Source organism: Cygnus atratus, chromosome 4, assembly GCF_013377495.2.
Source record: "Cygnus atratus isolate AKBS03 ecotype Queensland, Australia chromosome 4, CAtr_DNAZoo_HiC_assembly, whole genome shotgun sequence".
NCBI classification, from domain to species: Eukaryota; Metazoa; Chordata; class Aves; order Anseriformes; family Anatidae; genus Cygnus; species Cygnus atratus.
Genome location: NC_066365.1, coordinates 74,461,396 through 74,479,026, shown reverse-complemented (window position 1 = coordinate 74,479,026; position 17,631 = coordinate 74,461,396). Strand labels below are relative to the sequence as shown.

General features: G+C 47.5%; 1 protein-coding gene across 5 annotated transcripts in view; it reads right to left on the bottom strand.

Moving 5' to 3' along the window:
• Positions 1–13,916, bottom strand: part of ADRA1D (adrenoceptor alpha 1D) — a 55,668-nt gene extending 41,752 nt beyond the window's left edge. For 2 of the 5 annotated variants that reach the window (XM_035547183.2, XM_035547182.2), the window contains exon 1: positions 12,566–13,911. In XM_035547183.2, coding sequence (XP_035403076.1) covers positions 12,566–13,532 — 967 coding nt within the window. In that variant the 5' untranslated portion in view covers positions 13,533–13,911. Of the gene's footprint in view, positions 1–7,188; positions 7,233–9,857; positions 10,758–12,565 lie in introns of those variants that run through there. The other 3 variants (XM_035547181.2, XM_050710358.1, XM_035547179.2) reach the window with 3 other exon arrangements.
• Between the last annotated feature and the right edge of the window lie 3,715 nt (positions 13,917–17,631).

The following is a 17,631-nucleotide window of genomic DNA, read 5'->3' as shown; positions in this document are numbered from 1 at the left end:
TTCAAGGAAGGGGACTTGGAGGGAGCAGGATGGGCTAGGATGTGGTTGGATGCAATGTCAGAAGACATCTCTCAGCATCTACACAGCTATTTCATACCCTTTTGCCTGGGTGTGGGCAAAACATCAGTGTGCCTGCATGTTGATACTGCTGGGTGCTCTCCTGCCTGCACCATCCCTATGAATCCACCACTTCGAGCTCCTCTGGGCTAGAAATAATGTTAGCTTTTATACAGCACCTGACACTGGAAGGGCTGGAGCCTGTGACTAAAGCCCCTGTGCACTGCTAAGGAGCTAAGACCAGCCTTAAGAGAGCCCCAAGGTGCTGTAGCCATGTGCAGTCACTGAAAAAGAGGCACAATGTGATTACTCCTAAATAACTCTGCTTTGGCAGTGCAGAAGAGAGCAAAAGGTGCAATATTTGGAAAACTCCCCATGCTGTACTCCATCCTCCCATCCCTCTGCATGCCCAGCTTTTAGCAAGGACAACACTGAACGCGAATGCTGTGACGTGCAGTTGTTCTGTTTTCTTTCCCCAAATCCCCAGCCCGAGTGCAATATCGAGGGAGGCAGACAAGCCCGTGGCAGGCTGCCAGATCGCCTTCAAAACACATCCTTGCCGCTTTCCAGATAATTCCTGTGGAAGGCACCCTGGGAACAGAAATAGCCCATGGCTGGAAAACTTTCCTGGTGTCGTTTGACAAGTCTCTCCTAGAGAATTAGGCTTTAAAGGCAGAGGTTCAAGAGCTGACACTACCTCTGAATCCAGGCCTTCTGCTGTCTGGGCTCAAACTAGGTCAACAAGCAGCTGATGGGGTCTCCACTCTTGTGCTGATCATGTCTGTGTACCCTGTGCCTTTCCAATCGCATTTCTGAAATCACATTTGGGATGGATTTGGTTGTCAGGCCCTCCACCTGGGACTCAGGTGAGGCAGTTCTCACCTAGGGCAAGAAATAGCACCATCACCATCTTCACCAGGTAGCCTAGGGGTCTGAAATTTGCTCAGAGTCCTTGGGTTTGGGGCCAGTGTCCTCTGTGATCCCTATTGTTACCCATCGGCAGTTTCTTAGTAATCTGGGAGGCTGATCCTAGGAGATCCAAAGCTGGAAAGCAGCCAGGGAGGAGATGTGTCATCACCTTGTAGTGGTGACCTCCTCCCCTCCCAGTGCCCAGCTCCAGACCATCCTCCTGCTGCAGGGAGGGTGCTCATCCCTCATCCCTCATCCCTCATCCCTCATCCCTTTCCTGGCCATGTTGCCCTACATCCCTCTTGGTTCATTGCCATGGGGAAGCACCACCATGCCATGAAGATGTCCCCATTCCTCACTGACTCTATACTGCCAATCATCCTTTTCTGACTTAAGTTATTTTCCCTCTAAAGTTTCTTTCTCTGTTAGCTTTTCCCCATCTAAATTATTTCACACAAGTTGTAGAGTTTGTCCATGCTGGACCCAACTCCAGTGCACCCCCTCTAGCGCAGGTTGGGGCCACCTTCTTTTGTAGAGGGGGCTGCCCACTGCTCAAGCAGTCTTTGCATAATTAATCCTTACAGGGGAGAACTCTTGCAGAGCTTTCTCATGTATTTTTTCCCCATCATAGACATCTACTGGTGGATTTGCTGCATGGCTCTTGTTGGTGCTCTCTCATCACCTGAGACATTGCGTTGCAAATTTTGCAGGAATATTTGGGCCTCTTTTATCCAGGAGATCAGGCAAGTTAACCCCATTAGCCATGCTAAATATACAAACAAACTGCCGAGCAGATGAGGGGAAGGGCTGATTGCAGGCCCTGAACCCAAAAGGCACCGAGCTGCTCACATCCACATTGCTGAAGGCTGGCTTCTAGGGCAGGTTTGTGCTGGAGAGCCTGGCTGGGGTCAGCTCAGTACTTGCTCTCTGCTCCTGATCCTATTTCATTGAGTGTCATAAATGCGCCTGCTATTTAGCAATGGGAAACATGGCTTGGACTTGTCTGGGGCAGAGAACACCTCTGTCACTGCAGAAACCCCTCACAAGTTTATTTTTCTTTTTCCAGCTGGGGAAAAAATAAAAGTTGTATTTCAGGGGCCTTAATGACAGAATTGTGAATTGCTTCACATTGGAAACTTCCTGGGAGGAGGAAATGCCCTCTCTTTAGCAAGTTGGCAGTTGGTTTACTGCCACCAGACCTGGTGGTTCTCTGGCTCGGCTCCAAATGCATTAGCTAAGGAGCCCTCTTAGAGAAAGGCTATTCATTAGGAGCAGCTAAAAAGCTGGATCCTGTTCCAGCCACTCCAGTAAATCCATCCTTGGGCTAATCGTGCCCATAAATTACGGTGCAGGGAGAAGTACAGTCTTCTGTTTTAGCGTGACAATTTTTATGCAGCACTGGAACAGAGAAAGCAGGACGGGCAGAAGTAGCTGCCTGGTGTGTTAACAATACTGGAGAGCTACCAAATGACTGTAGGTATGTAAGCTGTGCCTCAGTATCCCTAGCCCAAAATGATGATGAACAGTGCTGTCTCCTTCCCTAAGGCCATATGTGCATGTTCCCCTTCTTCCTATTTAGTTCTTTGAACTTTAGAGCTGTCACCACTGGGACAAGTTTGTCCCCAGCATACCTTGTGTGGAAAGATGTGAATTTTACCTCTGCTGCTCAGGCAGGTTTCCTCACCAGCCTGGAGAGCAGATGGTCGATGCAAGCAATCAATACCCACTGGAGACATTATTTTTGCATTGTGGTGGCTGCGAGTGGCATTGGAGGAAGCAGGAGGAAGAGGGTATTTGGGGATGTGTGCTCAGCTGCAGGTGGAAAGGGCTCAGAGATCTCTGGATGGAAAGAGCTCGTAAAGATAAAGACCTCAGAAGGAAGAACTCATCACTCAGTGTCCCTAATGGCATTTTAAAGGAAATATTTACAGCATGTAACAGTGGCAATTAACGGCCAAATCGGAAAGCATCTCTCCTGTGAAAGCAGCCAGCTGCTGAACTTTAATACTGAAGCAGTTCCTCGTGAACTACCCTTACTTGCACAGCCCTAAACCAGCTCAGCCACAACCAAATTTGGAGCAGGTGGGTGAACAAAAACAAGACCATAAAGGACATTTGGAAGCAGTCACATGGGTTTGAGCATTAGGAGGGAGAGGAGACAGTTCTGTTTGGGGGCTCAGCCAGCCCTCTGGCACGGGGACCCCTCAGGGAACCTCAAAGCCCAGCACATCGAGCCTGCTGGAGACCAGAAGGGCTGCCAGTCCTTTCCAGAACCTCACTACCCTCATGGCTAGGTCCAAAAAGGTAGTTATGTCTTAAAATATTTGGACCTTAAAAACGATCCAAAATAGTAGTTATGTCTTAAAGCCACTGTGAATGGAGCCTGGAGAAGACCTGGTGGCAGTGTGGACATGCAAGTCTCCTCCAGAGAGGACTAGTCCTGAGCCAAGTGGTGTGATTTCCTGCACTGTTTGGCTGGGGAAAGGACAAGGTTTGCTTCTTGAAACAGGTGTATTGATGTAGCGGGCATAGGCGTAGTGACAGTGATAACCCCAACATAGCACCTTGATGTGAACAACTGAATACTACATCCTGAACTTTACAGGGTAGGCGAGCCTACCTTTTTACAAAAAAAAAAGATGTTTTTTTTCTCATGCAGAGAGCAAATATTTTATTAGTTTGTCACGTTCTTTGCTTTACAATTATGTCCTGTGATAAAAAATTGTCTTAACTCCACTTCTCTAGTGAACACTGGTTTCCTCTGAACACATGAATGAATGGCTTCCAAACACTTTCTAGTGTATCCTAGATAATAAAACTTCTAAATGAATACTACTAAATTTGCAAAGACTCAAAAGATTGACAAAGTCAAAGTGAAAATTACATTTGAAAAACTTCTTACACTTAAAGAGCTTAATATCAGAATCATGCTCTCTTGTCTCTGCAGTGTCCCTGCCAAGACAAGTGCAAGGAAAAGTGGGTGCTCATTTGAGTGACAGCTGAACAGAGCTATTCACTGTCTCCTCATGGGTCAGTACGTGGCTCTAGGCTTGGCAAAATCACCCTGCTCAGCCCTGCTCTGAGGACAGAATTATTTGTTTCCTCATGGATATCTGAAAGTACTTATCTCACTGAGGGGACACATATTTTGCAAACATATATATTTTCCTTAACATAAATATCTTTCTTTTCCCAACTCTCTGAGAAGAGAAAGCTGCTTTAGAACCATTTAACCATCCTATCTACAAAGCAGTGCCAAAATAAACCTGTATTTTGGGTGTGGGGTCCCGAGCCCTTGTCGTTACAGGGCCAATCATACCCTTAAAGCATAATACCCGTCAGATTCAAGTCCAGCTGAAAGTGTCAGACTTTGGCAAATCTGGTCCCGTATTTGCCTTCACAGTGAGGTTCATCTCAACTAGTTCAGATGTGTGCACCTCAGAGCTGGTGGTATTTGGTCACCCTGAGGAGACACTGGTGCTTTTGGGGTGTAACTGGATTAGATAGCAGCATTAGGATGAGATGAACTGCATCCTCAAAATCCTTCTTTTTCATTTTTGGTTATGTGGAAAGCCAAAGAGCAGTTAGCTGAGGGCCATGCACTGTTGGCATCCAAAGCCAGGGACTGACCTGACATTGGGAATGGGCAGTGCAGGAGACTGCAGAGGAGCTGAATTCCCCACCAGACCCTTTTGGGTCCTTGCTTTTAAAAACCCTGCAAGTTCCAGTCTTGCCAAAATGCTCTTCCCTGCCAACATCTCAGGAATGTGCTTTCTTCTAGCTGCGTGTAGCTTCATAGAAACTGGATATATCCTGATTCCTGTCCTGTCATGACATTAAGCACCCCCTGACCTCAACAGAGTAAAATATCAACTTTCTGTTGTGACAACTGGTACTGCTAGAGCTTTTTAAACTCCAGGCTGTCCTTGTAACACTTCTTACAGGAGGAACTGAACACTGTGTTTTTCCCTGTCATCTTTCTCAGATATGTTTATCTCATTTTGCATCAGATTTGGCAGAACAAATTCAGCCTGTTACAAAGATATGGAATGAAAATCTTTACCTAATAAATAATATTTGGCACAAGAAAGTGGGACTTTATTCCAGAATGGTCCAGTAATCTTAGGAGGTACTATCAGCCCTGCCTAGAATATAGCACAATAACCCTATCAGGTGAAAATCCTGACTGATTGATCAGAAGATAATTTGGGTTGTTTCCCAAGGAAATACTTTAATTTTCTGAAGAGCCTTGAGCAAAAGTGATGTAGATATTCACTAAAGTGAGCACACTTCTAATTAAAGCCTCCAAGTAGTACGAAGCTTTTACAGTGCTACTTCCTAACATGACACAGTTGCTAGTACCTAGTTAATGCTGTTTGCTGTGGCAAAACCAATTAAAAACAAGCTGATTGCAGGAGCTTAAGAAACCGCCTTGCATGATCATACCAAAGAGCGTCCCCACCCTTCCATTCAGTCTTCATTACATCCCATTAACCAGATTATCAGAATTAATGAGTAAATATTTATCCAAATATGAATTAATGCAGACAGATCATGGTAATTAAGAGCTCCTTCCTGTAATATCCCGGACAAAGTTTTTTTTTTGTGTGCAAACATAATAAAACCTTCAGATGCAGCTTAATATAGATGCATTTAATATTATATTGCATATTTTTGTATTAGTTCCAAAATTCCTGTTGAGAGATTTTATAACATCTTGCCCATTGAATCACAGTAGTTTTAAACTTTTCAATATCTTTTTTTTTTTTTTTTTTCCCCTGTTTGTGGTACGTCTATTATAGCAACTGCCTCCAGATGCGTCAAGACTCAGCGATATAAAAACAGACGTTTGGCTTTAAATAGTTTTATTTGGTGGAGCAGTGGGTGGAATGGAAGCAGAGTTATCCCATATATAGGTCATGGGAGATCTGGGTCCTGTTCCCAGTCCCTTCACTGAGTCACCATGCTACTTTGGCCAAGCAGAGGAAGAGCATATGTTCAAACTTGGGTGCCCAAATTACAATTTGAGGTCCTTATCACTGCATCTCTTGTAACAAGGGAGACAACAAAAGCTGTATTACAACCCGCCATCTGTCTCTGGCCTTTGACATAGGGTAATGAGTAAGAAGGGAACCATGCACTCAACTGGGCTCCAAATAATCTTTTTTTTTGCCATCTATTTCCAAACACACATAGACTGTTTCCCTGTTGTTCTGCACTAGGGCGCAAGGAGTGAATTAACACCGTCAAACGCTTTGGCTGCCCAGTGTAGCCTCTGATTGTTGTCTGTGTGCCAGCTTGTAATTCCTTCCTAGGCCCTTCTGAAGGGTCCCAACATGTTCTCCCTGGAGGGGAACCCAGCTCACAGGCTGCTTTTACATGGTATTATTTTTAGATAGATGTAACCAATGTGGATTACTCATAGCCATGTCCCCTGTGCCTGGGCTATTCCTCCAGTGCTATCCCAGTGCTCTGCACCCACCCTGACTTTCCCACGTGTCCCTGTGCCTTGCCAACACCATGCATCCCAGCTATCATGCCCTACAAGTGACACTCTAGTAGGCTGCAACAAATCCCTAAAGTTATTGCAGGCACTCTGAACTGGGGGAAAAAAAGGCAGAAATCACATTTTCTTACTGATTAAACACCAGTATAATTTTTCAGGGAAAACAATGGTTTTGCCCTCATTACGATGCTTTAGGAGCAGGTCAGGAATGGTTTGGGGCCAAGTGATCTTTCCTGGAGAAAGGGAGATGGGCTGGAAGATCCATCCATCCCCCATGATTTAACTATTCTAATTTGCTATGAACCCATTTGATGGAAACATCCTGTGGTGGAAAGCAGATAAGAATTTTGCCTCTTGGTTCGGTAATGTCCTGTAAATCAAATTGTAGCCTTCCACCAAGGAGTTTTTGAGACTCTGGGTCTGTGCCTTTGCTGGCATTTTTAAGGAATGTATGGTTCCCATGGATCAGGATCAACAGGGAACACTTGACAGATGGAAGAGTTCATTGCCATTGCTCTGCTTCCAGTTTGAACTCAGGCTTTGATTCCAGTTCAACCCAATATTCAGTCAAAAATCCTTCTCCAGGCCATAGACAATTATCCTAAAGCAGTTGTACATTGCTTTTTCCATGCCAATTCTGCCACTTTCACCACAACTCAAAAAATTTCAGGAGATACAAGAGACTACCCTGACCAGCAAAGTACTTGAATGGTGTGTCTTTCATCCTCCTCTTAAATCCCACTTTTGATCGGGTCCTCCTCTGCACAACAAAATTAAAGAAGCTTGGTGTTAAGAGGAATTATGTCTTGTGGTGGGTGTTTAGGGAGTATTTTCTGGGGTCTAACAAAGGGCTGAGCTCACTCTGAAATCTTCCATCAGTGGGGAAGGGTATGTAAGTTCCCACTCATTTGCCTATCTGCCCATTTTTATGAAACTTGTAGGAATTCGATATATTAGAGACCTTTAGTACTTTCTTGAAAGCAATTGAGATTGATGAAAGAGTTTAACAGATGGTGGGAAAGGGCTTGCATGCACACAGGCAAAGAGCAATGACATAAGCCCTTGTTCCCTTAGGAAAACATGGCAAATGCTCTTCTACCAGAAGAGAATTAGATTCTCCTATCACAACACACTTGGTCTCATCTGAAATGTGCCTCTACCTACACTGCCCTCCCCATCATTCATTTTACAAATGACAGTTTCCAAAGTCTGAGCAATGCTATGTCTCTGTGAGCCCATCTTCTGCAGAATGTTTTGTGAAAGGACTACTTCTGACCTGTGAGAAATAGTATCTACAAAAATAATTTTGTTTTGGCTTGAAAAAAACCTTTTTTAACCTGGTTTGTTTAGCAGCTGCCTTTCCTTCAGGATGCAGGGAAAAAAAGCCAGGACGCTATTTTTTTAAATCATAACTGGAAATAAGCACCAGGTTCCACTGCAGACACTGGCAAGTCACTGCTCCAAGGCAAACGTAAGAGCAGGGTTTTGCTTGCAGTGAGGGATCTTTCAAGCTCTTCCTTGTCTGGGTAACTGCTGCTAGTTGGGGACAGGTTGGAGGGAGTCTTGGCTTGTGGGCTTCGCCCTTGTGTGGCACCAGCTGTGGGTGCTGCTGTGCCTCTCTCACACCAACCTGGGTTTCTGACCAAATTTGAAGGATAACAAACATGGGAGCCCACCACCTAGACTGGACTACACCCATTAACAATCAAGAGCCATGGAGGGATGTAAATCACCATCCTGGGTACTGGCTGGTACACCCCAAGGGATATATTTTCCTCTTGGGTGCTGCTGGGGTAGTGATGAAGAGGGGCTTTGCCTCCACTCCTCAGGTGGTCCCATCTGGGGCCCCACACCCTCTTTGCATGCTCCCTTGGGAACAGAAAATTGGATGGGGAGCAGGGCTCCATCCCTCCTCCTGGTCTTACCTCCTCTTGCATCATCTTGGAGAAAGGAGATAACTATTAAGGAGATAACTATATAACTAAGGAGATAATTATTTATGGGTGTTGTAGGGGGGGGTTCTGGTTCCTTGGCCCATTGCATAAATGTCTACTGAAAGGGCAAATTCAGCCCCTAACTTTTAGCAGGGTTTTCCATCAGCAGAATAGCCAGTGAAGCTCCTATGGCTGTGCTTCTTAAAGGAGATGTCATGTGTAGATTCTCCAGTGTCTAATAAAAGATTGACCTGACACAGGGTTGAGCTTCTCCTCACCTGGCAGGCATGCTTCCATTGGACTTAAAAAAATCCAGTATAGGCTACCTCTTACATCTTTACATATACTTACAGAGTAGATACTGTCAGCCAGTTAGTTGTCCCTTTGAGGGTACTTTTGTACCCTCTTCCTCTTAAGAGGCAAATTAATACTATAATTCATCTTGTCCTGTGGAGGATGTCCAAAATAGTTCGGGGGAGTCACACCTTCAGGCACTTCCCTCAGAAAGATAAAGGGGGCTTTGGATGAATAATCCTGAATGACTTCTTATTGGTGTTAACATTGCTCCAAAAAGGAGCTGGACCTTCAGAGGACCCTTCCAACCAGCATCTCCATGATGCTATGGCTAGCTGAGATGGAGGTGCTTATGCCTGAGACACCCAAAGTGAGATGAATTTTATCATAAAAAATACCCTTAAACACCTGGCCAACAGCTCTGAGAAGCCTCGTGATGTTCTCTTGACAGGTCTTTGCTAAGCAAAGAGGAACCCTGGCAAAAAAACACACATCCACCAAGCAGCACCACAGATGAAGCAGTTTAGCAGAGCTCTACTGCACACTCTGCAAAAGGCACAGCCCGTTAGGGTTGTCCTGTAATTACGATTTCATCTTTTGTTGAACAACCCAGCTGCTTAAAGAGTCTCATTAGCTACACAAACTGTTAATTGTGCTAAAACTCCTGGAGATGGCATCTTATGTTTGGAGACACGTATCCCAAACCCAAAAGCGAGCTGAATTATGCAGCCGATAAACAGCCTGTGGAAATATTTGTTAATTTGAGCTGATTTAAAGAAGCGTGTTTGCAGATTATTCCAGCACAGAGAAAAGACTGACAACATTCAGTGCATCCATAGGTCCTGTGGTCCTGCTATTTAATTTTTTTTAGTTATTTCAGCTTCTCAGTGCAGATGTGATAAGTATTCTTTTTGTGTAGCTGAAGTGGAAGCTATTCTGCGGAAAGAGGCACAAATGTGTGCAGGCTGACGCCGACACCGGGTGACAGAGCCAGTGCAGACGCTCTGATTGCTAAGTCCACGCTAAGCAGAGCGGGCAGCCTTTTTTTCTTTTCAGTTGACAAATTTGCTTATCCCTAAAAAGCGTATTCAGGCAACAGGCAGTCAGCAGGATAAGTCAGTCACTGATAACTTCTTAGAAATTCATGACAAATAGAATGAACAAGAAAGTCAAAACATTTCATTTTGATATTTTCAGAATAAAATAGATCACATTCATTTCATTTTAATGTGACAGCTCATTTTGAAATATAGCTGAGTGCTCATTTTTAATAAACACTTATTCACCCTTTTCTTAAATTGAGACAATATGTTTCACTTCAATCGAATTTTTGTTTCCAACCAGTGTTTTATTTCCATTAAAAATATTTGTCAATACTATTTCCAGTAGACCTTAAATACTTACAAGTTAGTCTAACAAGCAAGTAAAAAGGCAGTTCTACATAACCATTTGCAATCTTCTTTCCAAAGAGAATTGGCCCCAGCATATTTCAGTTTATGGATTTGCAATGAACTTTACTGATTTCACTCAGTTTCAGACCCATCTTATGAGCTGTAAAATCATAGATTAGACCTTACAGAAGTTTCTGTTCTCTTCCTAGATAGCAATAAATGATTCGCAGGTTTGAATAGGAAATTGCAATTAATAAAAGGGAGGTGAAATCAGAGGCAGTATATTTTTTAGTCATAAAATAAATGAACTTTTACTGTGTTTATATTATACGTATAATACAGCAGGAAGTAAAGATCAAAGCTATGTTTATAGAGAACTTGGCAAGTTGCACACTTGGAGGAAGCAAATGGGTTCACAGGAGGTACTTAAAGAATGAAGTTTGGATTTTCAGCTGGTGTAAATCATCATTTTCCTTTGACATAAGTGCAACAGTAGTGTTTTACATCAATGCAGGGCCTAGTTCAATGGCTTCAAGGGGGGACAGATGAGGTAAAAAAAAAAGGATTTTTTTCTATGGAAAAGTATTTGCCTGGTGTTTGTTCTCCATTTACAAGTATTAGAAATAGTTCAGAGGAATAGGATCCCCCACTTCCCAGCTTCATTAGCTGCAAGGTATAAAGGTGGCAATGAATAAAGGTGGCAATGAGGTTTGGAGATGGTTCCTGCAAAATTGCTCAGCGAAGGAGGCAAGTGCCTGGGGCTGCCCTGAGAGCTCAGCCTTCAGCCTGGCATCTCCCCAAACCCCACACTTCCAAAGCTCTCTGCAGGCTACAAAAATCTCCCAAGCCACATGAAGTTTGAAAGGGAAACTGAGGCACAGTCTGATGGGATTAGTCACCTTGGGTCTTGTAACGAGAGAAGCTCACCACAGCCCTGCAGCTCCCTGCCTGAGTTAAACCACAGCCTCCTTGCTCACACAGGACAAAAACCCTTAAGAGATCTGAGATAAACTCCCCAGCCACCACGCTCAGCCAGAGAGAGCCCAAAGGAAAGAGATGCAAGAAGGTGCAGCAGCTTGGGGAGACCAGACACCTGACCCACCACCCCAGGGACACCTCAGCATCCAAGGCTGCTCTGGTGCTGGTGAATTATCCCTCCGGAGGGCAGGATGGTGCTGAGCAGGCTCAGCGAGGTGTCTAACAGCCCTGGGCTCCAGTTGCCCCTAGGGACAGAGCTGTGGGGCTGGAGGGAGACCCAAAGCTCGGTGGGTCAAAATAAGTCTTTTGGTCCCCATGCTCTGTTGTTATTGACTTGACTCGAGCAAGAGGGTTTGAAATATCTGAGAAAAAGTGCAGAACTAGCTGCAATGCCTCTCTGCTGGCTGGTGTACGTGGACCTAGTAGTATGGTGGGCTGTGGGACGTGCAGGTCCCACCCTGCAGATGGTGTCACAGACATCCCTGCTTTGCTGAGCTTTGTGCAAAGGCCATCACCTACATTATAAAGTTATTTTCACACTTTTTTCCTTCTCCCCTGGTTTAGGTACATCACTCCAGAGGGTTAATCTGACGACTGTCATTATATGAGGCGGTGATGAAGAGCTCTGTGTTCCCTGCACTTTTTTGGTCCCGAGTAGCTCTGGTGCTGGAGGGGGACATTGCCTTGTGCATCACATCCCCTTCCCTCTGTGCCTGCTCAGCTTTCTCTGCACATTGAGGGCTGCATTCTTCTCACTCGGGCAAACCGGTGTGCTGGGGCAGAGCTTGCTAAAACTTCAGAGCACAACCTGGCAGACAGCCCCAAATGAGCACTCATGGCATGGGCACCTTGGCAGAGTCAGGAGCTGAGGGCACGACTCCCATGGGAGGAGGAACAGCCCTGGGACATCACCAGGACCCTTTTAGGTAAGACCTGGTCCTGCTCCAGGTCCCAACACAACATCAGCATCCTGGAAAGTCAGCGGGACTTATATTTCAGCCTCTGACATAGCTCTTGGAGGGGTTAAACCTCTCTTATCTCCAACATAATTGCAGCAGGGGTGGGAGCCCTGGCACACGGAGGCAGACCCAGGTGCTCTCCCCAAAACTATGAGGATGGGAGGCCAGGGACAGGAACTGCAAGGCTGTTTGGGGACCTCTGTGTTGTAATTACAGCCCATTTGAAAAAGAGCTGCTTCCTGCCTTCCCAGCCCGAACTTCATTAATTAAAGTGCTGAATGCAGAATAAATTCATTAAACCATTTTTTTTTTGTTGTTGCTATTTTATTCATTGGCTGCTTGCTTTGATTGATTATGTGACTCTGATTAATAAATATTGAACGAGCATTAATTAATTGAATTCATTCATTGCTGGTTTCTCCACCTATCCATTACCTATCCCTCACCTCCACGTGTGAGTTGTGTCCTGAAAGGTGTCCCAAGGATCAAGTCCCCAGGGCTGTGCCACGGGGCTGGGCTGGGGACAGGATCACTTACCAAAAGGCAGGACGAAGAAGAAGGGGAACCAGCAGAGGATGAAAACGCCCACGACGATGGCGAGAGTCTTGGCCGCCTTTTTTTCACGGGAGAACTTGAGGAGCCGCACGGAGAGGGAGCTCCTGAAGTTGTGCCCCTTGCTCCGGGTGCTGGAGAGAGGCTCCTCCAGCACGCTGCGGCAGTGGATGCGCAGCACCACCTCCATGGATTTATTCCTCTCCTTCTTGACCCCTGCCTCCAAGCTCCGGGTTGTCCGCCTGGCCACCACGTAGATCCTGAAGTACATCACCAGGATGACCATGAGGGGCAGGTAGAAGGAGAAAAGGGAGGAGAAGAGGGCATAGCCTGGCTCTTCTGTGATGCTACAGATGCTCTCGTCTGGTGGTGGCGGCTCCTTCCAGCCCAGCAGCGGCCCGATGGAGATGACCATGGAGGAGAGCCACACCACCACGAGGATGACCCCCGCCTTCCTCTCCGTCATGATGGTGGGGTACTTGAGCGAGTACTTGACCCCGATGTACCTGTCCACGGAGATGATGCAGAGGCTCATGATGGAGGCGGAGCAGCACAGCACGTCCACCGCTGCCCAGATGTTGCAGAAGATGCGGCCGAACACCCAGAAGCCCAGCACCTCCAGGGTGGCCGAGAAGGGCAGCACGGTGGTGCTGAGCAGCAGGTCGGCGATGGCCAGGTTGACGATGAAGTAGTTGGTGACCGTCTGCAGGTGCCGGTTGCAAGCCACCGAGAGGATGACCAGGATGTTCCCCACGATGGCCGAGAGGATGAAGGCGGCCAGGAAGACCCCGACGCCCACCGCCTGCACGTCCAAGGCGAAAGGCAGCGTGGTACCGTTGCCCTGGGGGGGGTCCTCGCCTTGCAGCCCCCAGGACCGGTTGGCACCGCTCTGGCTGCCCTGCCCCGTCCTGTTCCCACTCAAGCTGCCATTGCTCAGCTCAGCGAAAGTCATTGTAGAAAAGGTCCTGGCTCCATGGAGGGCGAGGAGAAAGCGATGCCGAGGCGCAGCCCCCCCGGCATGATCCCCAAGGCCCCCTCCAAGACTCGCTCACCCCCCTCCCCCAAAAAAACAAACAAACAAATTTTGGGGCAAAGCTCAGCCTCCCCCTAGGCGGGATGCCGGAGGGATGGAGGCTCAGCTCCGAGCCCCCAGCCCTCTTCAAGCCGGGTGGCAGCGCTGCCCCCCACCCCGGCAGGGCCCTCCGGGGGGGGCAGCGAGGACGGGCCCCCCCCGCTGCCCTCGCATACTCCGGGGCTGCGCTGGGCGAGCGGGCGGCAGCGCTCGGCGGCTCCGTTCGCCTCCCCGGGAGGGCTCCGGGAGGGGCGAGGGGAGGGATGGAGGGGTAAGGGGTGGGCCGGCCCGGGGGTGTCAGGTGGAGGAGGAGGAGGAGGAGGAGGAGGAAGAGGAGGAGGAGGAGGAAGAGGAGGAGGAGGGGACGGGACGAAGCGAGCCCTGGGGCAGGGCGAAACCGGCTGCAGAGCCGGGAGCTTGCAGAGGACGGAGGAGGGAGGAGAGATGGTTTTTTTTTTGGGGGGGGGGGGGCAGGGGCCCACTCGGGGGGATCGGGCACCCCCTGGGGGGTGCAAGCAGCACTGGGGGGCAGGCACCCCAGGGAGGGTGGCAGGCACCCGGGAGCCCCCGTCCCGCCGCCCGCCGCCGCCAGGGAGCAGCAGAGCGCAGGGTTTGCCCGGCGGAGCGGTGGGTGCCCCCCCGGGGGTCCTTTTTTTTTTGTGTGTGGGGGGGAAGTTTGGGGGGTTGGGGGGAAAGGAGGGTCTGAACGTTCTCGCTGGAGACCCGCAGCCGCAGCCCCCGGCTCCTATGCCCCACCAGGCGGCTGCTCTGCAAGGCTGGAGGGTGTCCCCCCCCATTGCCCCCCCATCCCCAGCATCCCACCAGGAGGCTGCCCTGCAGGGCTGGTAGGTGTCCCCAAACCCAGCATCCCACCGAGAGGATGTCCTGCAGGGCTGGTAGCCCCCCCTCTCAGCTTCAGCATCCCACCAAGAGGCTGCCCGGCAAGGTTGGAGAGTCCCTTTTGTGCCCACCAACCTTGCAGGGCTTCCAGCGAGCATCCTTTCCGTGCCAACCCTGGGCTTCCTGTCCCACATCCCAGCACCCTGCCCGCTTTGTGAGCATGGGGTGCCCCTTGCCAGTCCCTCAGAAAAGCAGAAGGGATGATCAGTGCCTTGTGTTCAGCAACAACGTGTGATCCGCAGCTCCCCGTCTGCAACTTAACCCTCTTGTAAGACTTCGGAACGGCAGCGTGTGATTAAATCATATAGGCACATATTTCTGGGTAATTTAAACCTTTATTTTATTATTATTTTTTTCTTTTTCCCACTGATAAAGACAGATCCTGTTTACACTGATTTCCTCCCAGTGACCCCGCTCTTCTGCCTCCATACGTTGTGATGGGGACTGACCCCAGGGCTGAATAGGGGCTCATCTGCTTTCTACTGTACACAGGAAATATTTCCTTGGAGTGTGTTTATCCATGATTTTTCAACTTTTCTTTCTTAACAAAAAGAAAAAAAAAAGAAAAAAAAAAGGCTTTAAAGGGCAGTCCAAGTACACGCTGAGATGATTTAACTATTGCTCTAACAGAGCAGGCGAGGTATGTTAATTCACTGGATATGAGAGTGAACAACAAAAATAATACTACATATATTCCCTTATTTTCTTTGACAATCATTGCAGGAAATGACACATTTTTGATCTTCCTCATTTCTTTCATGCACTTTTCTGTCCCTTAAGATTTCACCCTTCTTCATAGAGCTGGGTTTTTGACCCTGCTGGGAACAAGCAAAGTAAAAGAACTAGAAAATACAAGCAATTGGGAACAATTACTGTACAAGAAAAATGTTCAGAAGGATGGTTTTGGTGTTTGCTTTAAAAAAAAAAAAAATTAAAAAAAGAATAGCTCAAACACTCAGCACTCGAGGTCAAATTACTCATTTTCCTTATGTTTTGATGAAAACATGTCAACCAGCAAAATGAAGTATTGTTTCTTACTGGGGTGCTAAACTCAGCATGGGATGATCTCAACCCATGGAATTTTGATGCTGTATCTCTGTGGCTACACAGATTGATGTCTAGATAAATATATCTCATCTAATCTCTGTGGCATACAGAGATAAAGAAAATGTGCATTTCTCCGAAGTTAAGACTGGACTTCTCATGTAAAGCAGGACTTAAACCACCTTTTTGGTTGGAAAAGAAAGTTTTTCTCCCAGATGACCGGACAGCAAATGCTGTTAGGGTGAAGATTTTATCTGCCCTGCATCTTGCCCTCCTGGGTGAGCTCTGCTCCTCTCCTGCTCCTGCTGCTCTCGGGCAGCCAAAGACAACTTGCCCATGTTGCTGAGAGCTTGGAGCCGGCCAGGACCACAGGGCTTGAAAGGGATGCAGGGAGGGGAAGGCTGAGCTGAAGCAGTGCTTTTTGGTCAGGATATATGGGGCCACCTCGTGTGCTGTTTAGGGCTGAACCCAGCCATGCCTGAAGCCTCTGGGGTTGCTCTGATGCCTTTCCCCTCCCAAGAAGGGAGGGCACGTCGTGCATCAACACCACAGCTCAGCTAACGAGCATCAACTCATTAAGATCCAGTTACCTCATTCCTTTCCATCTGTCTCATTTCAGCCTAAGCTGGGGCTATTAGAGTTAACTTAAGCTAATGAGGAACAGGTTTATGCTGACGCACTCGAACCCAAATCAGAGTGTCCGTGTAGGGCTGCACGGAGGAACTGAAGTGCCCAAAGTGAGCAGGCACAGACCTTTGAGACCATCGGGCCAAGATGATCTGCAGGGTTGGAGCTGAAGGAGGTGCAGCTCTTTCCTCCCTCTTTTTTGTCCTCCTGCTGGGGACAAGCTTACCCTAGGACTTAAATTTCAGGCACATATAGCTCCATGTAGTGCTGTGCACAGGGATTTTTATGTAAAAGACAGACATCCCAACCCAATGTACGTTCATCACTGTACACATTATGGCTGAATCTTGAAAAGGGAAGGTGATTTATCAGTGCTAGAGACCACAGCTTACAGCATTTGGGTCCACATTTGCGTGTAGTCCAGATTTATACAGGCAGAGCCGTGCCCTTGGTGAACCTTTTCTCTGCCAAGGGAGATCAGCTGCCTGCAGCATCTCCTGGGTCCAGAGCTGGGAGAGAGGGATCCTGTTTGCATTGTGCTGAAGTGATGGTATTCAGGTGATTGTGAAGATGAGCTTGCCTTGCCATGGCCGGCAATTCAATGTTCCTCTGGGAAATAGGGTCTGGTCTTCGTTGTGTGTCCCTCCGAGTCTGTGTCCAGCTGGAGGCTGGCTAGCTCTTCTGGCTTCCTCTGTCCATCTGACCCCAGGTCTTCAAATTGAATAAAAAATGGGCTAGAAGTGATTGTGAGCAATGATTCAAACTTGTACTGCTGTCTTGTTAAAAGGAAAAAAAAATCCTAAAATTCACAGCTTGTCTCTCGTGGCATTGCTGCAATTTTATTTAAGCACGGTAAAAATCAGGCTACACCTTGAATGTTTATGTCTTAATTAATGAAGCGAGGAGGATAAGGAGAGGAAATAGCTTTTATTAGCTGTCTGATAAAGGTAGAGAAAAGAAAATCAGACAACCCTTTGCGACACCTACCTAAAATTGCCCAGACGTGTATCACGCTGTCCCATTCCTCTTGCCTTCCCTGTCCGCTGAACCATCCTGACCACTGTCACATTAACACCATTCCCATATTTACTGCATTTGCTAGTGTTCTTCTGTGTCTGTGTGAATGCCTCTGGTTTGTTGCTGTTGCTTGCTTGCTTTGCGTGTGTGTGTTTGTGGTTTATTTTTACCCTTTTGTTTTTCTTCTGCAGTTCTGGTGGCCATCAGTGGTCCCCAGACCATGGGTGGGAGGGACAATGGCCCAAGCCCCCATACTGCAGATGGATTTCCTTCTCCCAAATCCACCCATCACTGTGGCTTTCTCCTCCTGTGGTGCCCCTTAATGCCTCCCTATCCTCTCCATTAGAGCCTCCCCTGGTTTTCCCTAAACGTTCTTTGCTGCTATTTCGAG